The following is a 27,227-nucleotide window of genomic DNA, read 5'->3' on the forward strand; positions in this document are numbered from 1 at the left end:
GACAGCACTGCCCCAGACCATGGTCATGGGGCAGCAGGCTCTAGGTCAGGGAGCCTCCCAACACCCCAACAGCTGTGGGGCTGCAAATCCCTGAACCAGCACTCACCTCCAAATTGTGCAACTGAGTGTAGCAAAGGCAGTGGGGTCCCTTCAGGAAGCAGCACTCCCACCACTTCCCCAAGGGGCTCTTGGGGCAAGCAGGACATAAGCCCTCTTCAACCCCCTGCACAGCAGGACTGACAGCATTGACTTGCCCTGTTCACCACTGGACACGCACACCGAGGTATTGACACCATCTGTCTCCTGTCCACCAGCTCATCTTCCTTGTTGCCCCCTTGCCACACACTGGCAGGTTGGGTGGCCACACATATGCTGATGGCTCCTCTGGAAAAACTGGACCGTAAAGGGCAATAAAAGAAAAAGGCTCCCAAGGATGTCTTCCAACGGGGTGAGGAGGACGCAAGATGTGCAGAACAGGAAATGCACAAGAGCGAGCCAAATTTGGGTCTCCAGCCCCGAGGAAGCAGCCAGCGTGCAGTGACATGGTGTGGCATTGGCACAGTGTGGCAGCCCCCTCCCTCCCTCCCCATCCCCTCTGCCCCTCCATTAAGCGATCTCTTTGATTCTGCGGATGTAGTTGTGAAGTTCTTCAGGGTCTTGCAGCCCCATGTCCTGGCAGACCCACTCCAAGTCCTCCTCATCGGCAATGGGGATGGAGTTGTAGGCCAGCTCATCTGAGGGCAGTGTTGCAAAGGTGGTGAACTTTACCCGTTTCCTTTTGGAGGTGGGCGAGTTGAGTGGGTCCTCGCTCTGGTCCCGTGTGGAGCCCCCCGAGGAACCGTCCCCGCGGCCATGCACCTGGCTCTGCACGCTGGTCTGTGAACTCCCGCTGCTGTGGTGATCCCCATGGCAGCAGGTCTGGACATTTTCCAAGGGGTTCCCAGGGCTCTCAGGCTGGGGAGAGAGGTCATTATGAGCCCGCAAAGGTTGCCCATTGCCCAGGAAGACCCAATGGTGGGAATGGTCCATGTTGGTCTGGCCTTCAGGTGGGATGCGTTTGTGCCTGTATTTCAGCACAAAGACAATGCAGTTGATGAGGAAGACAAGGATGGCCAGACAGAAGACACCCAGGAGGGCGTACATGCCTATCTCCAGGTCTGTCAGCCCCCTGGTCACCTGAACAAAGCCAGTGGGGATGGTGGGGAAGTCCTCAGTGGGTTGAGATGCACTGGACATCCTACTGTCCTCACTTGGCTCTGCTTTTCTCTCCACCTCTGCCCGCAGGGTGGTGCTCACCCCCGTCTCTGCCAGCCCTGGCTTGCTGGGCACATGATCATAGTCATAGGTTGGGTCCTCCTCAGATCCAAAGTGGACCCGCACACTGGCCAAAGCTGTGAAGAGCACACTCTTGCGCTTGGTCTTCTGGCAGCTCTCACAGATGACTAGTTCTGCCCGGAGCAGCTCTCCCGCACCCTCGCTCTCTGCCACCACCAAGGGGAATGCCCGGTCCTGGGTCACCGATACCACCTTCTCATCCAGGCTGCTCACCACCAGATTGTAGTCCTTGGGGTCGTAGAGGGAGAGAGGGGCTGTGGTGCCATCGCTGTAGGAAATCCACAGGCTCAGGAGTGCTTCCTGTGGGACCAACACAGGCATGGGTTACCCACCCTGATGCCAGTCCCACCTGCACCCACCCATCCCTCATCCTTTCCATTGCTCCATCCAATTTGCCCTTTATTCCTCCACCATCTTTCTTGCTCCTTCCAGCCTTCACATAGCTTTTCCATTTTGCTTGTTCTTACCTCAGTTCTCCTCGTGTCCTGAACCGTGTAGGATGTCTTCCAGACCCCTTTGTCTGCATGGTTGTGTCCTGTCCCCCAGGCTGGGCAGGGCTGGTTCATTGGTTTGCGTGAAGGTTTCAGGGTGTTTGGAGGACAGCAGGTGCTGTGGGGGTCTGGCATGAGCATGGGCAGGATTTGGGATGGTGGGTTTGCAGAGAGAGCCCTCACCCTACCATAAGTCCCCCACAAGGCCCCCACCAAGCCTGAGTACACATCCCTGGCCTCACCTGCTTGAAGAAGCTGAGGATCTGCTGCACGGATGTCCGGGCAATAATGGTGTGGCTATTGCCAGGGCTGGGGTGGAGGGACAGCGAGAGGCTGGAGACCACCTGGGCCTTCAGGTCTGTGATGCTGACCTTCTCCTCTGCCACAGTCACCAGCGTCTCACCCAGCACTGCCTCCACGAGCGGGGACACAACCTGCAGGGGATGAGGGTGCCCGTCACCACCTGCCATCCCCAGCCAAATTGATGGAGGGGTACGAAGGTTGCCAGGAGGTACCTTGAAGAGTGTAGTGCCTGGCTCCCTCCCGGCCAGCGTGAAGCTGTCCACCATGTGGGCCACCCGTGGGTCATCCACACGCATGAAATCGCTGACCAGGTCAGTAACCTCCACTAGCCAGTCAGGCTCCAGCATGGTGACCACCTGCCCCGTGCCCTCTGCCGCCGTGGTGTGGAACTGGGTGAAAACCTGTAGCGTGGCATGCTGGTACTGCAAGGCACAGCCCCGGCTCTGCTTCCGCTCCTCCTCATCTTCCTCATGCTCGCTGTCCCGCACTGACCTGAAGGATGGGGCAGTGGGTGAGTAGTGCTACCAAGCTCCTCCCTGCTGCAGCTCTTCAGCTCTCCCAGGAAAGACAGGAGCAGCCAGGCAGGGAGAAATGCAAGGCCACCTCACATATGGGAAAAAAAACCCCAATGGCTCCTGGCCAAAAAGATACCCATTGCCCATGAGGTCTCCAAGGGCTTTAGCAGCACCTGGAAAAAGTGGCCACTGGCACCTCGGCCCCCTAACCAGCCAAGGGGACAAGATATCTCAGGTTGAGATGGACACCTGTAGGTCTCTGAACCCCCAGAGTAGGCCTAACTTTACCATTGGCAAGGATAGATGTTCCCCACCAGTTCCAGCACCCACATTCCAGACCACCCGCATTGTGAAATTGTCTTCCTTCCATACAAACATGCAGCCTGTGTCCATAATCTCTCACCTTTTCACTGGGGAACCCTGAGATGACTCTGGCTCCACTATCTTCAAAATACCCTCAATAAGTAGCTGAACAAGGTAATTAGACACTCAAAACCACCTTCACTGTGCCTTCTCCAAGCTGGATAGACCCCAGGTTCACTGGCCCCAAAGCACGCACCTTCTATCCGATAGGATGGGCACCCTCCAGCCCTTCACTTGGCTCAGGCGAGTGTCTGACAGCTCAATGTGCAGTGGCAGTTTGGGCACCCACACCGTCATCTCTAGTGGGGCAGAGAGGTGCTCGTAGGTGAAGGTGACCCGGGCACTCATGGAGCCCCGTGACTCCTTCCCACTGACGAACACGTAGTCACAGCTGCTGGAGACCTGGGAAGAAGGGAGGATGCAGGATTGAAACATTCCTGCAGACACACTAGAGATCCTGGCAGGAGGCTACCTGGAGGATGCAAAGTGCTAGAGTAGCAGAATTTCACAAGGCATGTACCAGGCTAAAGGTGGCCCCAAGGCGTGGTGATGCTCTTTCCTCCCCAGTACCCCTGCTCAGAGGCATGACCTTACACACCCCACATCCGTAACATGTATTTCCCGCTGACCCAGTTCTTCTGACAGCCCTTGCAAGCACCTTCATTTGGTGCTTCAGCTTCTTTGGCCACCACACTGAACCATACCCCATTACTACACTCTAGCTAAAAGGATTCATGGATACTTCACAGAGGCTGCAAAGTGCTCATCTTCAGACTTGCCCAAAATGTCCTCCACCCACACCCAGAAGGCACAGGCAGTGAGCACGGACCAGCTGCATAACCTCATGCAGGTACTCAGTACTGCCTCATCCCCATCCCTCCTGCTAACCCCAGGAAAAGCTTCCTGGAGTCCATCTGAATCCTCACGCTCACCTTCTCTCTCTCTTTTAATTCAGATTTATGCAAATGCCATTAGTTAAATTTGCTATAAAACAAATACATCCTGCGGGGACCACTTATTACCAATGAATTCGAGTCAATTAAGGAGCTAAGAAGATACCACTGCAGCATCACCCATGTTTCAGCTTAGGCCATCAGAGTCAACAGCAGCTTCTCATTCCCAGCAAAGGTAGCAGGAGAAAACCAGGCTGGAGAGGCTCCAACCTCTCATCTGCAGTGGCCCTGTGGCCCAACCCCAACCTTCTTTCCCTGCTCCCACAGCATGAGAAATTGCATTTGCCACTGGGAAAAAATATAACCTGTTTGCTCAGCCAGCAGCACAGTTGCTCCCTGAGATGCACCAAGCATCTCAACCGCACAGAAAGACTGTTGCTTTCCAACAAGCAGCTCTCCCTCGTGTGTTCTCTGATGGCTAATAAGGAGTTGAGTCCATGCCGCATGGTAGCTGACAGCAGAAGCGATAGTATCACCATCTTTCTTCCCATCGTATTTTTGGGCGCCTGTGGTCATTCAGCTGCAGGAACTTTGTATTTCTGAGCCCACAAGCAGGGTGTAACTTCTAGAAAAGCTCCATGTTTTGGCCGCAGGAGCCAATTGTGAGGCACCTGTGGTCCTCGAGGCTGGTAGAGGAGGCAGAGGCAGGGACCTGGGCTCCTCCAGAAGTCCCTGCTCCCTAGGCATGGGAGGGAAGTGCCATGCAGCAGGGCTTGTTACTCGTCTTTGTATCAGAGATATCAGCTCAGCACACCTGAAAAGATAATCTCAACCCTTGTGGGGTGGTGTCTGAATAAAGATGAGCTCCTGGGCAAATCCTCCAGCAATGGAGTGCTCTGGATATTCTGCCATTTATCACAATAAACATGATGGGCTGCTGCTTGCATCGCCTTAGCTAATAAAGCCCCACAGCACCTTCTTCTGGGGACCACTTGCTTTGTAGCTGGGGCGTTAAAACTACAACAACAACAAATCCTAGCACATCAGGCCTGTTCTGATGATGGAGTGACTGCAAATGAGCTTTTAAATGAAGTGCATGCTTGTTTGGAGAAAATTCGCATTTTTACAGTAAGGCATTGGGAAGTGAGAGGCTGAGGTCTTTCCAGACTCTGAGCCAAGGCACCACTTGCTCCACTTCTGTGGCCAGGAGCTCCCTGCTTGGCATAGCCTCAGGCATGGGATCAAGGGGATGCATCTTCTCCAACGGCCTTGAGAGCAGGACAAGAGGTCTTGATGATGGCCATGGGTGATTAGGGTCCCTGAGGCTGCAGTCCTACTAAGCTGACTCGGTCCTGGTGGATCCTCAAGCAGATTTGAATGGTGGGCTCCCAAGAAAGGTACACATAGCAGGTGAGGTTCAGTATCTCCCACTGAGCATTGCTGGCAGCAGATGTAAGCCTTCCACTCCCTGCATGTCCCTCAATACATATGCAGTGCCCAAATTCACAATGAAAGCAGGGAAGGAGGATAATTTCTATGCTATTTCAAGTGGTGAGATCCTCCTCTTTGGGCTGAGCATGGGCAGTGCAATGACCTATGTCACTGCAGAAGGGGATGATGATGACAACTCCCACCATCTTTCATGGGTGGCTCTGGCATCTTCACAGATGTGTACACCAAGACATTTTCCCTACATGTTACACATGAGAGCAAGCACAATTGAGCCACAGGCAACATGGGGAGAAAGAGCTCACCAGCATTCCTTCATGTTAAATTATTTACAGTAACAGATAGTGCATCCCACTATGTAAGCTTTGATTTATGTAACAAGTTTATAGCCCTGACATTGTAATCATACTCCCCAATCTCAGCAGGTAACTGAAAGCTCCCTGGGAAACAAAGCTCCAGCACAAACACAAAATAACTCAGCAAGAAATTGCACAGGGCTCAAAGCGGTGAGCAGGAGGCAAACTGGGGCCGGAGGGCTGCTACATGCATTATTCATCCCAGCTTGTGTGCATGCGTCTGCTCCCCCCACCAGGTCTGGGGACAGTGTGTAAATAGATTTATGAGTACAAAGGCAGCACATTAAACAGTTTAAGTGTCTTGGAGTCCATCCTGAAGTGTATTATTGCTCCTGTGTTTTATCACACTGTGGAGGACCAGTCTCCATAAATTAAACCCAGTGCTGTAAATCGCACAGATGGGAATTTTAGTCAAGAACTTGGGTAAGCAGTTTGTGACACCAGCTGTCATCTGCCCACACACCCATGGACTGCGAGGGACAGTGAATCCCAGTGTGGCTGGGGCTCGGGGCAGTGGGACCAGGGCTCTGCCCACTACCCCTGGCTCGGCTGGGAGAGCGGCCGGCAGAGAGGCGAGAAAGGGCCATGACCCCTGGCATGGGAGACACAGGAGAACCCAGACCCCACATATGGCTCCTTGCCTCTTCCTGACACATCAGGGACATGAAGAGGGTGGGCTGGTTGGGTGCATGCAGGGAGAGGGGTGGGAGGGGTTTTGGAGTAGGTAACGATGTCTAGAGGCGGGGGTGGTGGAAGGAAGGAAGAAAACAGAATAAAATGGCAGATGCATAAAGACAGTGATAAAAAAAGGTATATGGATGAATGGGTCTGGTGATGGAAAAATCATGGCTGGATTTGAGAACAGACTGCTGCCTCGGTGGCTGTGGCGGATGCGTGGGCAATCACTACTGCTGCAACAGCCCACCTTTTGTTGATTCGTCTAATCATCTCTCCCATCCAGGCCATCTTGCGCCTCTCCCTCAGCCTTGCTTTACCCTCCATCACCCTCAACTGCCTGGCTTATCCTCCCGCACCTTGCTGGGGCCAGACTCGGGCCTCAGCCTGAGCTCAGCCCAGCATCTCATCCAAATGGGAGATAAATGTCACCCAGAGGTGTGAGTGAAGCTGCTGATGGGAATGTGCAGCTTACACTGTAAGGAGACAGTATTTCACCTTATCAGCACTAAGCGCCAGGATAGCCCATAGTTATTGCTGCTTCCTGGTGCTGGTCTGCACAGTGACAGAACACATGGCCTCTCCAGTGACAGCGACAAACTACCTTGTCATTCACCCAGATTACAGGATTCCAGGGAGAGGCACACATAGACTAAAGCCATTGAGAGGACGGTGCTTGACACGGGGTGGGCTTGTGTGGCCAGCTCAGCTGCAGCTCAGCCACCAGCCCCAGCTCATCCAGCTCCAGCCTACACTGTTGTTGAGGTCAGCACTCCTGGGGGAAACTCAGCCCCTTGCTAGGGTCACAAGAGCTCCCTCTCCACACCCACCTTGATGATGTCTTCATTGTTGGACCTGCATTCAACCATCGCTGAGATGTCCACAATGACACCACTCAGCTCAATGGCGATGACCTTCACAGGGATGGCAACTGTCCGCCCCGTCAAGATGGCAGTGTTGATGATTTCCGTGTCCTGAGGACACAAAAAGGACCATTAGGTTAGACGACAGAATGTCTCCTCAGGGCAAGATTCCAGCTGGCCCCTCTCCTGCTCCAGCCCTGGGGCAGAGAAGGACTTGGGGATGAGCAGGTGGGTGGGATATATGGCTGTATTGGTGCTATGGGGCAGATGGACCAGTGGGAGACCCCTCAGAGGGACCTAACCCATCCCCAACATTAAACCAGATATGTTAAGCAGAGGGCAGGGATCCACTCACCATTGCCAGGGGCACAATGGCCCGGATGTCCCTCTGGATGACTGTCAGTTCTGTCACCACCTTCTCCAGGTCAGGCGGGGGATTGCGGCCCCGGTAGTCAATATGCCACATGATGCGGCGTGTCACTGACTGGCTCGTGAAATTCTCCATCTCAAAATCCAGCTGCATGATCTCAGAGGAGGAGTCCCCGTCCCTGGACAGGGGGACAGGACGGGTACATGGTGAGCTGGACATCCTGGGTCCCACAGACACCCTAGGATCAGCATCAGGTGGATCCCTCTAGTGTTGCAAAACATCCCCAGCTGGTTCCTTCTCAGGGCCCTCATGCCTGTTGGGGAGACAATGCTGTGGGTGCTGCTGTGACATTTGTTCCCAAACACAGCAGCCTGGATCCTGCCCCCTACCAGGGGCTGCTGCAATGGGAACTTGCAGATTCCCATGGGAACATTTCCCGTAGGAGAGAGAAATGTATTTTACTGCCTCCCCACAGTGGGAGAAAAGGCTTGAGGGCTCAAATGGGTGCTGTCCCAAAGCCGTGGGTGATAAATTATTACAAGGTAAGCGTGCAGCGGCCATAGCCCTGGGCGATGGTGGGTGGCTGCAGGCGCTGCCCTCACCTCCCTGGCTCTGCCTTCCCAGCAATGCAGTCTGATTTACCATCCCAGGCTGCTCCTACCTGCACACTTGTCTCCTGTAAGTCAAACTCCAATTGCCCCACATCCAGAAGGGCAGTGTGCTTGGGATCAGCAAGAAAGTCTCTATAGAACAGCCCATCCCAACACCTTGCAAGGAGATCACAAGGTGAAACTCAAGCACAGGAGAAAGCAGCGCAATCACAGACAGCAGATGGAATAATACTGAGCCAGCACTCAGGGCAGGACTGTGCTTCAGTCTGCACAGGCAGCCGTGGAGATGGGGGAGACAGGCAGGACCTGCAGGGGATAATGGCCCCAAGACCATCAGCTCATTAAAACCTCACACATTTAATGCCACTGCTGAGGTCAGTGGGACCAAGAGCTAACAGACAGGGAGCGAATTCTGAGGCATCCCGGAGGCAGGATGGGATGGAGAGGCTGTACGCTGCCAAACCCAGCACACACAGTGCCAGCCTAAGAGGACTGGGGAACACAGCAGCTGGTGCCCCTTGTCCTGTGCATCATGGCTTGGACACAGTCTGACAGCACACATGTAATTCACTCTTACATCTCATCCCTACAAATAAACTTCCCCAGATGTGATCCTGCCCTCTCATCTGTTTCCAGTCTGCTTATACCTTGGGATACTCAGAGTTCAACCCCCATCTCTTCCCCAAGTCAACCTTCTCCAATGCTCCCCCAGAGTGTCCACAAACCAGAGCCAGCAAAAACCCTTCCAGAGCAGGAGGAGGAAGGGAAATGAGGAAAGATAAAATCCCTGTGGAAGGGGAAGCTGGGACTTGTCCTACTCTCAATGCACCACATAGCAGCCATTGAGAACCTCCCATCAATCGAGGGATGCAGGATACAGTTGTGTTTCTCTCTGATAAATATCTAATGACTGAAAGGGAGCAGAGGAAGAGGAGAACAAAAAACTGGAGCTGCTCCAGGCCACAGCAAGCCCTGCTCCTGCAGCAGGGACAACGGGCTGTGCAGCAGAGTGACCATGTGAGAGCTGGTGGGGTCCTGCTAAGACCTTGTGCCCCCAAGGTAGCTATGAGGGTGCAAGGGGAATTACCAAAAGCTACCCAGTCTGAAGAAGGGGATTTGGCTGCTCACTGCCTCTTCCAATTCAGAAGTCTTAACTACAGCTGCAAAGAACCAGGTTCAAAGATGAGCCAGAGCTGCAGTTTCATGCCAGAGGCAGTTTGGCACTGGGATTCCTTGCCATAGAGTGTCCCTAGGCACCCTAGGAGCCCTGTTAGGAGCATCTTCTGCCCTCCCTGAGCATCATCTGCTCTTAGCCATAGCAGAGACAGGAGACAGGCTGCCTAGGTTGGGGGAATAACTGAGGATGCAACATCTGGGGGGCAAAAAAAAATCCAAAATCAGCCATTACTACCCCAAAGCTCAGAGCCCTTGCAACCTCCCAGCACAGCCGGCACTGACAAAAGCGCTCAGAGACCCATCAAAACAAACTCCTCCGGCTGCACAGCCTGGAGGGCGACACGGCTTTGAGTCATTCTTACATTCCATTCCGTTAATATTTGATGGAGTTGTTTGTCTAAAAGGTGATTGTAATCACTTTAAATTCATCCTCCGACTCTAATTTTTCCAGGCTGATTTGTAGCAGTAGTGGCAGACAGGGAGAGGGGGAACAGGGAGAAGAGAGGATCTCACTGCCAGCAGGTCTGGCCACCGCATGCAGGGACACTGGGGTGGGATGATGGGGCTCATGTCCTGAGGAAACTCCAGTGCCAGCCATCTGGAAGCAATGGTGTGGGGCAAAATAGAGTCTGCTCTCCAGGTCAGCCCTTTGGAGGGGCTTTCTGCAGATAGCTTTTGAGCTCATGTTCAAAGCAGTCAGAGCAGAGATATACGAAGATTTCCAACCCAGAAGGCAGGAACAGCTCAAGCACATCAACTCACTTTAACCGAGCTCCTCAAGACATTTGTCTCATTTTTTCCAAAGACACAGTGATGGAGATATCACAGCTTGGGAACAACTGTTTTCCAGCACTTTAGAGTTTTTTCTGAATGTAGTTTTGATCCAGTGTCCATCCCCTGCCCTTGCTCATTGTGACTTGCACAAAAATTGACAGGAGCAAAGCCACTCCTTGTCCTTGCAGCCTCCATGCACATACAGGCCAGTCCCACATCTCCCCTTCTCCAGGTACAGTAGCCTCTGGGTTTTCAACTTGGCTTTGCAGGTTCTTGATCCTTCATGTTGTTTTCATTTCTATCTGCTAGACACTCCTCAACTGACCCAAGCCTTTCCTGGAGCCCCAGGAATAGGCATCATCCTCATGTCAAGCAGGGCAGAACTGTCTCTGCTCGTCTCAGGTGCTGCCTTCACTCGTGCTCCCCATCTGATGCTCAATCATCACCTTGGGGTCCAGATGGGACTTTACCTGGGAACTGCTCCCCTTCCTTCCCAGGAGTGACACCAGGATAGTTAGTGAAGAGCTGTTGCCCCTCATGGTATTAAAACTTTTTTAAAATCTAAATTACTTACACTCCAAAATATGGGATCCTTCATGGCTTCAGAATTCAGCCCCAAAATCCACCATGTACCCACCAGCATCCAACACAGCCAGGCGATCCCAGCTCAGAGTCAGAGATGCAGCCACAAAATGGTAACTATGACTTACGAGCACATTGCTTGAGCCCCAGCTTGGTCATCTGTGTTAAGCACAGAGCAGATCCCACCTGAATGCACCACCTCATACAGCCATCAGGCAGATGCCTGTCCACTTCAGGCCATGAAGCTCACCTTCACATGCCCTTTAGGCAGTTCCACAGTGCTGACCAAGGTTGCAAACATCACACAAAATCAAGCTCCTTCACTTGACAGTGGAGGATCTACCACAACTTTAGCTGGCCTGAGGGTTTGACCCTGTAATTTCTCATTCTCCTTCAGTGCCTCCAAGTCCCACAGTCCAGGCTGTGTACTACAATGCCTCAGTTTCCAGGGTAGGGGCAAACAGAGAGCTGTGCTGGGCCAAACCCCAGAAATTTCCTCAGCCCCCTAGGTGCTTGGGGTGGGTAGAGTGGAGCCCCTTACCTGGGCCCGGCGCCATCCATCCTGGCCACGTCGACAGTGGCGGTGGAGTGCTTGCCACCTGTTAGAAGCTCCGAGCTCACTAGCCACTGCCCACTCCTCGACTTGGTACTGAGCAGGTTTACACCTTTCTTGGCCTTCACCCTGTGGAAAGTAACGGTCAGGGCCAAATCCTCATCCCCAAGCACCCCTGGGCCCTGCCAGGCACTCTGCCATGGCACAGGGGGACCTTTTGCCCCTAATCCTTTCTGGCTGTCAGAATATCATTCTGGCTGACAGCAACAGCTAGTATACTTGAGCAAACCCCAGACCCTCTTTCATAGCGTTCTATCATCATCCCTCCTCCATCAGAAGTCCCCCAGCCCCAGTGCTGTCCCCTGGGACAGTGACATGGTGGTGAGGCTGGGCATCCCTGGAGAAAAGGAGAGGAGACACTCAGAATCACAGAATTAGAGGATCACTAGGTTGGAAAAGACCCACAAGATCATCGAATCCAACCATGAAGTCCAACCACTCAAGTGCCATGTCCCCTATACCAGGGAGTTTCTGCAGGTCCAGTGATCGCAGGGCCACTTGTAAATCCCCTTTGAAGAGATATGGCAGGGCTCATTCCCCCGTCCTTACAGACATGCAGCAGGGAGGGGTTTTCCCTGCACACCTCCTGGTACCGAGGTGCTCAACACCTCCTCTCCACTGCTCTATTCCGCTCCCACCCTGACTCTGGGGCAGGATGGGGGCACGTGTAGGGAGCCCCACTCACTCTGCAGCAGCCCCACGGCCATGGCACACATTGTCTCCAAAGTGGCTGTGAACAAACCTATATCTGCTAGCAGGACCCTAATCCTGGTACAGCTGGTAGAGCAAAGGCACTAAGCCATAGTGGCGATGCAGAGATAGGTGAATACCCTGGGTGGACAACCTCTCTCTTTGCTCCAACAAGCTCCCACTGCAAAACCCTATAACAGTGCAAAACAGCATGCTGCCTGCTCCTCTGTCTTTCCTTGTCTCCCCAAAGACCTGCCAAGACCCGGTCCAACTCCTGACAGGTTCCATAAATGCAACGTTCCTTCCTCATCCTCTCCTCCATTCCAGACCATGGATGCCTTCACACAGCCCAGTCAAAAGAATGACGTCCTCAGAAGATGGCTGATTCCGGAGTGGGAGCAGCCCTAGGACATTACCTGAGAGTGAAGTGCTCTACTGTGGAGTTGGACATCAGGTAGAGAAGGATGCTTAGCACCTCGCCTGGCTTGAGGGGCTTGTCCGGCATGCGGATGAAGATGTTGCCATCCAGCTGATGCTCCTGCATGGGCTGCCTGGCAGGGGGCTGAAGGAGGCTGATGCTGCCAATGCGCAGCAGTGGATGCTGTGTGGGACCCTCGGTCCTGGCCCCCCCAGCCCCACGGCGTGGGATCATCTCCCCAAGGCACTGGCCAGCTCCATCGGGGGCATGCAGGGTATAGTACAGCTCTGCTTGCTGGCTCTCACCCAGCACTTCCAGGCTCTCGGGACTCTTCCGCCTGCCGAGTGGCACAGCTGGGGGGCCAAACCACGCGTGGGGCAGCTCTGCCTGCACCAGGCACGTGGCCAGACTGCCCCGCAGGCGACACGAGCTCTTGATCTCACGGGTGTCACGGAAAGCATGGAGCTGCACACAGGGCAGCCGGTCAGTGACATCAAAGTCATCCCAATCCCGGCCAGCTATGTAGAAGAGCACTTGGACCACGGGCTGGTTGGCCACCAGCTGAGGCTGGATGATGAAGGCGCGCACTTTCCAGTTGACAGTGAGTCGATCAGGAATTTCCAGGGTGCTGGAGGGCTGCAGTTGCTCCTTGGGCAGCACCAGCCCAGTGCTGAAGGGCCCCAGGGTGACATTGAGGATGGGTAGCTCCTTGGTCTGGAAGACGACGAAGGGCTCAGCACGTTGCAGTGGAGTGCTGCCATTGCCCACTGGGCTGGCTCCCACCTCCTTGAGGAAAAAGGCCAAGCGGGTGTTGGACAGGCGGTAGTTCACAGGCAGTGTGATGGCGCTGCGGGGCTCAGCAGGCGGGGAGCTGGGGGCTGGTCCCTTGGTATGGGCTGCAAAGCGGATTAAGAGCATATATTAGTGCAGGGCATCCTCCCCAGAGCACCTCCCAAGCCCAAGAGCAGGGAGAGCAGAACCTGGCGGGAGCAGTCAAGCCCCAAGCAAGGAGGAGCTGGTGCTCCAGCCCCTGGGCCTCTTGCAAGGGCAAAAAGAGCCTGGCTGAGTTTCTCTCCTGAGAAGAAGAATGCAGAAGGCTTCCCTGGGGAAGTATCTGATTAGGTATCTGATTAGGAAGAATGAGCAGGGGCTGCCCAAGGCTGGATCAGGATGTGTTGAAGCTGCATCCAACCTCAATATTGCCTCTGGGAAGCCCAAAGTGCTGATCACCCACCCCAGCACCCATACCAAGGCACCAGCCAAAACAGCACAGACCCACTCACAGAAACAGGGCATAACTGGCTACATCCCTGCTTCCAAATCCATGGAGAAAAGGACGCTGAGTTTCTCCAGAGGCTCATTACCAAAACCTAGGCAGGTCCTGGTTGATTTTTGGCCGGCAGATGCCACCAAGTATCTATGATCATGGCTCTCCTCCTGCTTTTAGCTCCCAAATCACACAGGAAAGGTGGCTAAACCAGCACCTTCACTCCAGACCCGCTCCATCCCTGCAGGCTCCCTGTAAGAATGGTGTCACAGCTGGTCTGTCACCCATCACCTACCCAGGGGTGCCACCCACATGGTGCACCAGGGCTGGCTGAGTCCCTATTTTTCCAAGCACAGACACGACCTGGTGGAAAATTGATGACAATGATGTTGGTGCCACCCTGTGCAAACCTGAGCAGCAGGTTTTATAGTCCTTAAGGAAATATAGTCCTTCTGTCCCTCATTTTGACCATTTTCCATTAAAAAAAAAAAAAAAGAGAATAAACCCCATACAGGCAGAGCAGGCAGCTCCTGCACAGGCAGCGTGCACTGCCTGCTGGCCATGCGCTTCCTCAGGGGATGGAGCTGCCTGAGTCCCTCAGAAGTCAGCTACCCCCTGCTGTGGCCACCAAGTGGAAAGAAACCCCATGAAAACCTTTCTGCTAATGCAGATGCTGCGAAAGGCGGTCAGTGTGGAACCCAGCTGACAGCATGCACTGCACTGGCAGCTGCGGAGCCTGGAAGACATCTCAAGGTCTTTGCACCCACCAGTGGCTGCCAGGGACTCCCAAGAGGCCTGGGTTGTGTCCCTCCCCCCAATCCTGGCTCTCTGCCAGCTCCCTGCACCCCTATTCCTGGTGCTTATTGCAAACTCTCCCAAGTGGTTCCCAGACAGGGGAGTCCAAATTACCCATGTCAAGCAAACATCAGCAAAAGGTGTAGATGTGACAGCTCAGCTCCCAGGAACAGCTCAGCTCCCTCTTGAGAGGAAGGCTTTTCCCAGCATGGCCTTGGTCAAGTCCCGCAGGGCTGAAAAGGAAGCAGAACCCCACGGCCCACATGGGGAACTCTCTGCTGCAGGACACAGGGGAGTTAAGCAGCTTAGAGGGCTCATAAAAGGATTAGCACTCGATACGGGGATGGGCAGCATGCACAGCTATACCGCCTGGGATGAAACTTGTCCAAAAGACAGGCAGCAAATTTTCCAGGGCTGGGCAGACCCCAGAGACACATCACTGGGGAGGCCACCGTGCCAGCACCACCATTGTCACAGGTCTGGCTCCTACCAAACTAACCCTGTTTGCCACCAGCTTCTGAACCCTTCCTGTTCACTGGCTCAGTTTTCCCACCTCCTGGAGAGCCAGGTGTTGCAGGAAGGGTGTTGAGCCCCAGAAAGTAGCCACTCTACTCAGAAATAACCACCAGTAAGAGGCTTTCTGCTCCTCTGGCCCATGGAGATTGCTTTCTGAAGTGAAACGTGAAGGTTTGTACCCTCCCTGCATCCCAATTGACACAGTTATGGCTGCTTCTGCCAGACCCAGCTACCAGAAAAAGGGATTTTTTCCAAAGCACGGGATTACTTGTGGAAATGGATCCACCAGCTGGAGCAACATGAGCCTGACTGCTTGGGTGAGGTACCAGCAGGACCAAAGGAGGCACGGGCAGCCAGGGAAAGAGACTATGTTTAACTGACTCATTGAAATAGCATCAGTTTTTATCCCTTAAAAATCTCTGCGATTTGGTGAAGGATCAGGTCATTTTATGAAGAAAACATACTCAAAAAAACCCTGACTCAATGGCCAGCACAGCACCAAGGAAAATGCCTGATGTCACTGCCTGTCCTTTGGGTGGGGGCATGGGAAAGCCTCTGTACTGCCCCAGGGAGCACCCAGCCGCCTGCTGGAGAGGGGTACCCACTGCTTCCACTGCGTGAGAAAGGCAAAAGCAGCCAGTTTTTGTGTGCAATTTAGCACCCAGCCCCAGCATGTGGCAGCCCAAACCCCAGCAACTGGCTCTTTCTTCCTCCTTGCCATGAGGATTCTCTGAGGGCAAATAAAGGCTGTGCACTGCAGGAGGGAAGGTTGGGTGGGGAAGAAAAGCCCCTCTCCTCTCTGCAGCTAGGCAGGGCTCAGATGTGTGCTGGGGATCCTACACAACTCAGATAAGGCACCACAGTGCTAAGCTCTGCTGTGGTGGGGACACCTGGGGTGGCCCCAGCACTGAGCCCACGCACAGACCTGCACCCTGGTCATGCCGGCTGGGAGAAGAGAGTGGGGAGAAGCTGAGATGGAGATTAATGCAACAGTCATGATTAGTTCAGCACAGGCAGATTGCCGGCACCCAGAGAAGCTATTTCCTTCTGCAGACAAAATGCATTTAAATGATGCTATAATCTGTCGCCAGGAGGGGGACAGGACTGGCGTCTCAGTTCCTTGGCCATAAACTAGTCCTACACACATTCTTCCCAGGGTGAGTTACAGGAAGGTGGATCACAGCCCAGCCCAACTCAAGCCTCTGCTGTGGACAGACAGAGGGTGAGGAGAGGAGTAGGGAGAAAGAAGACGCATGAATGTACAGATGCATGGCTGCTGGCTAGTGAGCAAGGAAGAAAGGCAGGAAGACAACAGGCACAGCAAGCAAATAGCTCTAGAGAGAGGGAGAAGACATGATGGACAGTAGGACGGATGGACAGCACAATGATTCATGAGTTGGAAAGATGGGTGGAAGGAGAAAGATCGCACAACAGCTCAGAAGACTCCAGTCCCCATACCACTGTTGCCATCCCCTGCTCTGGTTTCCAGCAGCTCCGGGAAGGAAAGGTGGCTCTCATGCCCCCACACTTTTTGGGGGTTTGGGGGAGCAGAAGATAAGCCCTGGTCACTGGCTCTGCTCTGCGGCCCACTGTGGTTAACGGGTTTTGTAGCATTCCTGGGTTTATTAGGCCATCACAGAGGGGACCATATGGCCCTTCCACCCTCATAGCTTGCCACCGCAAGCAAAAAAGCAGACCTTTGTGCCTGGCCAGGCTCTTGACAGGCCCAGGGGCTGCCTAGACAGCCTCCCCCCTCAAAGGTAAGGACCCACCCTAGCCCCACAGTGGGATGGGGTGGGACTCCAATGTGCCTCCTTCTCCCCACGCACAGCAGCCTGCAGGGAGCTGGGATGACCTGCAACCCACAGCAGAGAGAGGAAGGAAAAGAGAAGGAAATACACAACTGTCAGCAACATCCTCGCTAACCCCCCACATCTGCCCAGCCAGATGTGCCCCACACTGGCCACAGACGTACAGCCAGATGGGCTGAGCTGCTCCCACCACCCACAAGGGCATGTGGGGACAGCAGCAGCACCTTCCAGGCCAAGGGATCTTGCTGCAGTAAAAAGCAGCATAAAAGGCCCCTGCTCGTACCCCTCCTTAGCGAGGATCCCACTGTAGGGTTTCAGTCAGCATCAGCCACCCTCCTGCTGTTCCCGCTGCTTGGAAATGCTGGGATCAGACAGACTGACAGACACATGGAAAAAAGAGTATGACAGACAAGACTGCACATAGCTATGGCTGGTGGGGGATGCTGTCTTTTTCACCTACCTTTCTTGCCCCAAATTCCCAGTAAACAGGGCGTGGAGCAAGTGTAGCTCAGCCCCTCCATCCTGCCCCCACTGCAGCTTTGCCAACCCTGTCCCTGCTCCCGCTTATTGTGCTGAAGCTGAAGAGCCTCCTCCTCTTCTTCCACTTATCCAGCAATTGCAGTGCTGAGCTCCAGCTTAGCCCCAGACAGCTGTCTGTCATAGGGATCACTTTAGCCACACTCCAGGGGGGATCTTTATCCCAGCTTAGCCTGTGGGATGTGGTGGGGGGCTCCCAGCACTTATATTCCCACTTAGCAGGGGAAGAACTTAGCAGGAAAAGCACTAGAGAAGAGAGAGGGGAAGTTTCAGATCATGTCAGGAGGGTAAATACCACTCCTGATGTTAACAGGTGGCACTGGGGGTTTGATGTATCAATAGACCAAACACACCTCTAAGGGACATGCCAAAATACCGGCACACAGCTGCCTAGTTTCCTGCCAGGCCACCACTACACGCCGTGGTCATAGCCCACACCAGCCCATCGCAGCTGGGTCCCCGTGGTGGTTCCACCTCACAGCAAACCATGAAAGCTGCCCATAAAGCAAAGACTTGAGCTGACATGGTGATAAAACTCTCACTCACTAAACACATGTGAAAGGCTGCGGGGAGGGATGGCATAAGGGTGGCAGGGAGCTATATTACTGCCCCTAGCAGAGGGCTTCACAATGCCTTAGGACACCTTTGGAGGGGTTCTAGTGGTCACCAATTGCTATGATTCAGCCACCAGTCTGGTTACAGGATGAAAAGACCCACAGGATTTCATCAGTGGTCCAAGAGGCTGGACACATGCCCTGGGACCCTGCAAACAGCAGCAGCCCAGGGCACAACTATCATCAGGTCTCTGCAAACGCAAGGAGGTGATGCTGCTTCTCCCAGCCACAGAGCTGCTGGCACTGCCCGCAATACTGGGACCACCAGTGCCCCCATTCTCCCCGATCGAGCTCCCATTCTCCCCAAATCCAGCCCCCATTTCAGGTTGACAAGGTGACAATCCTACCCCTGAATCAGGGAAATAAGGGCAGGACATGCCATTGCCTCAGTTTCCCCACAAGGGTCCAGCATCCAGCTGAAACAATGGGGTGAGCCATTCTGGTCCCCTGGCGGAGCTTGAGGCCATTCCCCCTTGTCCCATCTTCCCACCCATTACAGAAACAGGCATTGCTTCCACCCCTTTCCCTCCACACCCCATTGCACCAATTCCTGCCACAATACACTCTCACTGAATAGGGTCAGAATCTCTAAATACCCTAAAAATACAACAAAAAGGTGAAATGGAGGCCTCCATGCCTTCAGCTTCCACCCAAACCTGAGCCCCACTCTGCTCTGTGCTTCAATACAGTTAGGGGGAAAAAAAACCTAAGAAACCAGTAATAAAACACAAGCCCAAACTAGAAAACACAAGCAGGCCTTCCATGGAAACCTCTTAATGTGCTTCTCAGCAGCCAGAGCCTTGAAAATTGTTTTTGGTGACATAGAAGACAACTAGCTCTCCCTTCCCTCCAATGCGTGCATCTCCAGGCCCTGCTTATAGGAACTCAATTAAGTTAATAATTGTTACAAATGCAAAATTACCTTCCCCTGGCATGGGGCAGGGAGACACCACGGCTGCAGCCATGGGCAAGAAAAGGATGCAGACATTGAGCAATGGGGCTGGTTAAACTGGTACAGGCTTCCCAAAATCAGCCCAGAGTAGGAACTGAGAGAGTGCTGGCCAGGAAAAGTGAATGAAGCCTTCATGTGAGCAGCTGGCTCCGAGTGGATTCTCTAGCACCTAACAGTGTTCTGCTTCTGCATGGTGGACACCGCTATGTTCTCCTTCCTTTAGGTCCTCGAGATTTATCCTGCTCAAAAAAGTCCAGCCTGGCTTCACTGGCAGAAGCAATAAAATAAGAAATGCTGGTGGGACCCAGCTCTGGGCCAGCACACAGCCTGTATTTTGGAGCCAGCAGCACTAAGTAAGAGAACCATCCTAGCACCACATCAGGCTGTGGTGCTGAGGTCTGCATTTCCCCCAGGAAATTATTAAAACTGAGGGTGAAAAAAAAAAAAAGCAAGGAACCTAAAGGAATAAATAAATATGGCCTAAATGGGATGTGCTGTGCAGAAGCACAGCCTGCCATAAATTCTGAGAGCAGGAAAGGCTTTTACATGGCAGCTACTTTACAACAATTTCCACAAATCATGGCAAGGGATAGGCTGAGGGACAGGAGGAGAGGGCCTTTATAGAGGAGAAAGAAAAATGAAGAAATTAAAAGGGAGGGGAAAAAAAGAGAGGATGAGGAAGTGCCTGATCATGAGCATCTACAGGGATGCCTGGAGGCTCCAAAAGGCAATGAGGGTGGGGAGTAGCCCCAGGATAAAGCTGGCAGCCCTTGAGCCCCCAGTATGGTGGGTCCTAGACTGAGTTCCCTTCTATACTGAATTCCCCTCATGCCAGGAGCTGGGAGTAGTCCCCAGCAGCAGGTGGGCACAAATAGTTTCACTAATTAACCCCCTCCTGGGGAGGCAGAAGTGGGAGGACAGGCAGCAGGGGAGAGACATGAAGGGTGGGTCATGGAAGCAGGGACAGAGACAGCAGCTTCCAAGGGAGAAGCCCCTGGCATGACAGTGTTGGAGTGGAGGTAATGCAATGACCAGCCCTCCCACCCCCCACAAAGCCACATGTCTTGCTCCTGTCCCATCCCCAACCCCTCCCTCCACAGTCGGCAGCAGGAACATTCTCCCAGCACCAACTACACCTCCTGGCTGTGCTCCCCCACTGTCACAGCCATCCCAGGCTGTGCCGAGTGACACTTCTCAGACTGATTAGACACCGACTAATTTTTCCCCCCGGTGACATGTGTTAGGCTGCATTTGGAGCCAGATTCAATTACAGAGGCACTCAAGGAGCTGCACATAAACCCAGTCCACCCTCGTGGCTCCAAAAGCAGAGATAGGGACAGGCACAGGTCTGGGGATTTCACCAGTGCAGGACTTTACCAGCTAGCAAAGCTGCCACTACATCAAACACAGAGGGCTTGAATATACCCCCTTCCTTTTTAATTTAGCTGGTACTCAGAAACAAGTGCATCCAGCAGCCACAGTTAGCTGGCAGCAGCACGTATTGCATTTCCAATCTTATTTAAGAGGGAAAACACAGCTTTTCCTAAAAAAAAAAAATAATAATTCTCAAATTAATTCTTAACTTTTGCCTTTGCCAGTCCTGAGAAAGAGCCTAGCCCAGCTAAGCCCATTTAATCGTTGCAAAACCTGCCCAGTTAACTCTTGCAGGGGCTGGGAGGTAAGAGCACCTGGAAGGGAAGGGGGGCAGAAGAGGGTAGGGAAGGGGCAAAGCCACTCTGGTAGCACCCTCTCAGGCTGTTAGCAGAGCTATTGGCAAATCAAGGATGGCAAATACGTCCAAGCAATGGGATAATGCTTGCCAGCAGGAGACAGTGGCTCCATCAGAAGATCTTTAATTGTCTTGATTGTGGTATCCTCCCAGATTGCAAAAGCAGTCACCAATAGGCTCCACACCCAGGTGGTGGCAAGGAACATGTGCCCAGTGGGGATCTGCAATAGGTCTGGCAACAGCTTAAAAAAAAAAACAACAAACCAAGGAACCAGTCCCCAGAAAAGCCACATCCTGAGCAACAGCCTCTGCATTCCAAACACTGGAAATGCAGGGAAGAGGAGACAGCCTGTAAGTCCCCCTGCCCGGCCAGCTCCTGTGCCAGGGTGGGGATTGATGGGCCACCATCTAATGTCACTGGAGAACTCTGCACCTCCCAGTTTTCAGGGCAACAGTAAACTCCAATTTCCCCACGTCTTGGCAAGGAGCACCAGGACCTGCCTCACTGTGCACCATTGAACCATTTCTCTTTCTGGTGTTGCACGCAGACAAACTCCCTGGGAGGGACCCCATCCCCAAAGGCACTGCTGGAGTCCCTGGCCCATCACTGCACATCCCATTCCAGGAGCTGCCACCTCCCTCCCCGGGGGGCTGCTCATTAGCAGAGCCGTGTATTTAATAATAAAAGACTCTGATTAGATTAGCGAGAATGACCTTTTCCAGATGGATGGGATGCTCCTACGACAGCAGCGACAGGCGCCACGCAGGAGAACACACCACACCGCCAGCTTGTTGATTACTCCAGATGCCTACCGTGGGCTATTTTGTCCAGACAATAGCAGGAAGTGAAAAAAAAAAAATTAGGTTATTCTCTGTAAGCACCCCTTCTATCACCTATCATCTCCTTGCCACATCCCGATGCCCACCTCCTTGTTAGAGCATGGAGGACTACAGGAGGGGATGGTGATGGGATGTGCTGGTGCAACACTGAGGATGCCTTGCAGGGGCTCAGTCAGGTTGCTGTTTCCTTTCCTCTCTTCTTAAGGATGCAAAGAGTCTGAGTGAAGTGGGACCTCAGCAATCAGTCATGTTAGGGTGAAATAAATAGTAGCACTTAAAAAGACCCAAAACCCCAAAATATCCAGTTTCTAAAAACTGCTGATCAATTCCCCAGCTCGGGAAGGGGAGGTGGAGGGAGGAGGGGTGCGAGGAAAGGTAATTGCTGCCACCTGACATCCTGCCTCAGTTTTTGCCAGTGATGCATCAGGACCCTCATGTCTTTATCAATGACCTGGATGAGGGCATCGAGTGCACCCTTAGCAAGTTTGCGGACGACACTAAGCTGGGTGGAAGTCTCGATCTGCTGGAGGGTAGGGAGGCTCTGCAAAAGGAGCTGAACAGGCTGGACCGCTGGGCAGAGTCCAATGGCATGAGGTTTAACAAGGCCAGATGCCGGGTCCTGCACTTGGGGCACAACAACCCTATGCAGTGCTACAGACTAGGAGAAGTCTGTCTAGAAAGCTGCCTGGAGGAGAGGGACCTGGGGGTGTTGGTTTACAGTGACTGAACATGAGCCAGCAGTGGCCCAGGTGGCCAAGAAGGCCAATGGCATCTTGGCTTGGATCAGAAACGGCGTGACCAGCAGGTCCAGGGAGGTTATTCTCCCTCTGTAGTCGGCACTGGTGAGACCGCTCCTCGAATCCTGTGTTCAGTTCTGGGCCCCTCACCACAAGAAGGATGTTGAGGCTCTGCAGCGAGTCCAGAGAGGAGCAACAAAGCTGGTGAGGGGGCTGGAGAACAGGCCTTATGAGGAGCGGCTGAGAGAGCTGGGGTTGTTTAGCCTGGAGAAGAGGAGGCTGAGGGGAGACCTCATTGCTCTCTACAACTACCTGAAAGGAAGGTGGTGAGTTGAGGTGGTTGAGTCACCTTCCCTGGAGGTGTTTAAGGGACGGGTGGACAAGGTGCTAAGGGACATGGTTTAGTGTTTGATAGGAATGGTTGGACTCAATGATCCAGTGGGTCTCTTCCAACCTGGTGATTCTATGATTCTATGACTGACTCCAGAGTGCAACATCATGAACACACACAGACACACACATGCACAAGAAGACACGTCTGGATGAGGTTATCGAGGCACCTAACATGTCTTGAAATCCCCAGCGCCAAAACCATTGCTCAGAGGATTTCCATTATGCATTCCTCATCCTTTTATCTTTCCTCAAAAACGCTAAGAGGATAAAAAGGGTAGAAAAGGCAATTTCCTGGTGGGGTATCATGCTTCATGGCCCGAGTCCCAGTACAAGCATCCTGCTGGAATTTAAGGTATTGGAGTTGGAGGGAGATGGAGTAGACCCTGGGGTCATACAAGAGCACCAGGGAGGATGCTCTCACATCTTTTGACTTTTGGCTCCCAGGCATCCTTGCCTGACCCATTTTCTGCAGCATCGAAGGTAAAATTTGTGCCAGATTTATTCCAGCTCAGAGGCCGGATCCTGTCCTCTCACCTGCCTGCCAGGGTGAGGAAACCCCATTGCCTTTTCTCTGCTCTTGGCTGGAGCAAAGGATGCTCAAGTGCTTCAACCCCCATCGGCATGGCCAGCATGGGGGCTGTTAAATGTGTAAACACCGGGTGTATGTTCCCAGATTGGGTGTTAAATGAGCAAGCGCTGGGTATACTTTCCTGGTTGGACAGCAAGTTATTGCACATCTCCACCTGCTGGTCTGAAAATCCTCGAGCTTCGGAGTCAAAAGGGGATAGGGGAGTGGTCTATACCCTCCCTCCCCAGCTGATGCTGGGGTGCATTGGCTGGACCTCCCACCAGGGATGAAGCCATGGGCTAGAGCATTGCCCTTCACCCCCAACCACACACCTGGGATGTGCCTGTGATGGGAAGAACTGGTGGGAAATACAGGGAGAGCAGCACAGCCCCATCTCCTGTGGCAGTGAAATGGAGGCAGGGGGCTGTAGGGTCCAGCACAGGTCCCCAAACCTGCCCTGCATGCTGGGACAGATGCTGAGCAACCCCATCCTCTAGACGACTGCATCTGTGCAAGTGCTGCCCCCAGGAGAGGGGAAACTGAGGCACATTGTGGGGAAGAGGCTCAGCAGGCAGCAGAGAGAAGACACAAGAGTCTGGGTTCAACCTCACAAACAGCACACAGCACAAGTTATTTCACAAGCTGGTGGGTAAATCTCCCCCATGATGCATCCCAAAACGGCCCTTGCAGCCTCGCAGCACAGCCACGCTGAGCACACACCACTGGCATGCCCCACCACACCACAGCCCTTGGGTCCATCTTCCCATCCCTCCTGCAAACCCTGGGGCCACCCTGGGACCACCCCACCCAGGAGGTACCAACAAAAAAACCTTTCTGGAAGCAGCCAACCTGGGCCCGGCAGCCAAGTGGCTTCCAGAGTACAGCGGGGATGAAGCTGGCACTGAGGATTGCTCTTAAATAAAAAAAAAACAAAGGTAAAGGTAATAAAAAGCCTCAGGCAGAAAGGCAGGGCGCTGCTTTGCCACCAGCTTACCCATGTGGACAGCCCGAGTTATTTGTAAGAAAGGCTGGGAGAATTAGGAGCTCTCAGCCTCTTTTACCAGCTCTCTCCAAGACCTTAATTTATCTAGGAAAGGCCAAAGTGGTGGTGAGGGCAGCTATGCATACTGAAATAAGCCAGAAAACTCCCAGCAGAGGCTTCTCTCCCCACTGGCACAGACATCCTCCCACAGCAGAGTAGGGCGCAACCCCCTCCCTGTATCCACCACGGGCCACCCACACCTGCTTCATGCCAGCATGACTGCTGCCATGGGGACACCCATCCATCACATCTCCCAGCCTAGGCACTAAATCTAGCCCTGGGATAAACCAAAGGCTTAACCCACAGAGCCATTGGTGTCCCAGCAGAAAGAGCAGGGCTTGGAAATGCCGCGGAGAGGATGAAGAGCAGGGGCCTGCATTCAGCCCCTGCACCACAGGTGATTCCCGGTGGATCGCTTGCACAGGGTTATTTCCCATTGCCTGCCACAAAAGCCGACAGCCACCTTCAGCAGCACACTCACTGTGGAGAAGTGTGACCCAGACAGCTGAATCTCATCCAGGGGAGTAGAAGATGAGCAGAAGGAGATCATGCTTCTCTGCTGGCTGCCAGATCCCTGCCTGCAACCCCTCTGACCTGGTGGTCCCAAAGAGGAGAGCTCTGCTCAGCAAACCCTGCCCAGGCAGCACTCCAGGAAACACCCAGTCTCAGGGTACAGGGAGGCAGTGTCCAGTGCCTCAAAGGTTCGCTATGTAAAATTGTGGGTCTTGGCAGCCTGGAGCATCTCTGCTCCTGTGTTGGGGTCAGGGTTTTTTTAGGAGGGAACCCCTTGCCAGCTTTCCACAATGTTCAGAATGTACTCCCTCTTTCTTTTTTCACCATGAGTGAGCAGCTCAAAGAACCTCAGGGAGCTACAGATGCCCAAGAAAGTCGTGCCTGAACCCCAAAAGTGCCTTGGCCATGGGTTGCCTGTGCGAAATGGAACAGAGCACATTCCAGAGACCCTATTGGCTTCTAGGGGGGTCTTGTTTGAGTGGGGCAGCAGGGCCCCCAGCCCCTGGGACATGCCGAGCCCACGGCAGAGACAGGCTGGAAGAAGCAGTGTGAGTGGCTCCCCCTAAACTGCAAGTAGCCCCCCCGCCTTTCTGTTTGGCCAAGCCAGCTCCCAGGGGAAGGGGCTTCGGCTAGGGCATATGCAGGGCTTGGTTTTACACAGAAACCATCCAAAAAAAGCAACCATGGAAACTAGCCCCGTGTCCCTCAGGGTGCGTGACCTCCCTTTGGCTACGCTCACCAGAAAAGGCTCGCAGCAGCAGGTTCTGGTGTCCCCAGGGCTGTCGCCGGGGCAGGCTGGGATGTCATCGCAGCTTGGCTATGGCACGGCAATGATTTAGAGGCAACTCAGGGCATGTGAGCGCAGGCAGCGGGCCCCCCCCGCCCAGGCCGCAGACAGGAGTGCAGAGGGGGGAATCATAAATAAATAGAGGGATGGTAGCAGCTGCACCCCCATCGCCGCATCCCGAAATGATGCCTCCTCGACAGCTCTTGCACAGTAACTCAGCGCAGGCTAGGAAAGTGCTTGGGTATGGGTCTGGGGAATAAGCGAGCGGATAATAGCGGATAAAGCCTCTGATCTTCCAGCTAAAGCAGCTCTGTATTAAGGAGACAAGGGGGAGGCGGGGGGGGGGAGGAAGGGGGGGGAACACGGACAGAAGCCTCCTTGTCCATCTCCCTCCGTGCCCCCACCACGGCCGGGTTAACAGCCCTGTGTAAGCGCTCACAAGCACAAGCTGTCATCTTATTAAACCAGAAATAAAACTCTAATCTTTACCCATTTCGATGGGGGAGGAGGGGGGGGCACGCGCGACACACAGGACCAAGGGAGGTGGCAGCTGCAGGGGCGGGGAATAATCCCAGCTAGGCACAGTGGGGCTGGGGTTGCCATGGGGCGGGGGGGGTGTCAGATCGAGCTTAAAGGGGGAGATGGGCGAGACCCCCTGCACGACGCGGATATACACATAATCTACCTACCTATCGCCCTCCCCGCCCGGTGCCGCAGCACTTACCGGGAAGCAGCAGGGAGCAGAGGCAGCAGAGCAGAGCGGCCGGCCCGGGGTGCGTCTTCTCCGGAGAGGCCATTGTAAGGTGTGGGGCAGCCAGAAAACCGGGGGGTCGGGTGGGCCCCGAGCCACCCCCGTGGCATAAAAAAAAAAATCAATAAAAAGAATCCAAATCAAGCACCAAAAAAATGCAGAAATTCCCTAAATCCAACCACGTGCGAGCCGGGAGCAGCAGCCAACGGCGGAATTTGGGGGGCGGGGGGCCGGCTCAGGTTAGAGGGGTTAGGTTCTGCCTCCCGCAGCTCAGCGAGCAGAGTACCCCATCTCCGGCCCCCCACCCCTCCCCATCCGACACCCCAAACCTGTCGCACCCACACACACCCACCCCCGCCTATGCCTGGAGGGAGACAGACCGGGGAGCGCCCAGCCGGCGGGGGCGGGTCCCCCTCCTCTTCCTCCTTAAGAACCGAGGGCGGCGGGGAAGAGCACGTGTAACGCCCTCCCGGAAAAAAAAAAAAAAAAAAAAAGGAGATGTGTATGAAGGATGATGCAGGGCTAGCAGGTTGCCGGCCGCCCCATACACGAGAATGAAAATAAGATCTCCAAGCAAAAAAAAAAAAAAAAAAAACAAAAAGCTGAATTAAAGAGCTCCCCCAGGGAAAAAAATACAAACAAACAAACAAACAAAAAACCCCAAAACGGCAACAAAAAATGCAAAACCCAAAGGAGGTGAGTAAATAATTAATTCCAGGCAGATGTAATTAATCAGTGGCAGGAGCAGCTCGGTGGCAGAGTCCCCGCATCTGAGACAAAGTTTGGGGCGACGAGGCCGGGGAGCGGCCGCCCCCAAGCCCGGAGAGGACTGGGGCTCATCCGCTGCCCCCCTGCGAGGGCTGGAAGAGTGGGGACCCGGCCATGAGCATGCAAAGGA

General features: G+C 53.8%; 1 protein-coding gene across 1 annotated transcript; it reads right to left on the minus strand.

The window, feature by feature from the left end:
- Positions 1–581: 581 nt before the first annotated feature.
- On the minus strand, positions 582–26,451 carry TMEM132E (transmembrane protein 132E). Its single transcript, XM_069874071.1, has 9 exons — positions 26,303–26,451; positions 12,476–13,373; positions 11,298–11,438; positions 7,599–7,791; positions 7,211–7,354; positions 3,204–3,409; positions 2,342–2,621; positions 2,069–2,260; positions 582–1,635 (listed from the first exon to the last, which is right to left on the minus strand). Exons 1-9 carry the CDS (start codon positions 26,373–26,375, stop codon positions 607–609), a joined length of 3,156 nt encoding a protein of 1,051 aa, XP_069730172.1. The 5' UTR covers positions 26,376–26,451; the 3' UTR covers positions 582–606.
- Between the last annotated feature and the right edge of the window lie 776 nt (positions 26,452–27,227).

This window comes from Phaenicophaeus curvirostris, chromosome 21 (assembly GCF_032191515.1).
Source record: "Phaenicophaeus curvirostris isolate KB17595 chromosome 21, BPBGC_Pcur_1.0, whole genome shotgun sequence".
In the NCBI taxonomy this organism is placed as follows: domain Eukaryota; kingdom Metazoa; phylum Chordata; class Aves; order Cuculiformes; family Cuculidae; genus Phaenicophaeus; species Phaenicophaeus curvirostris.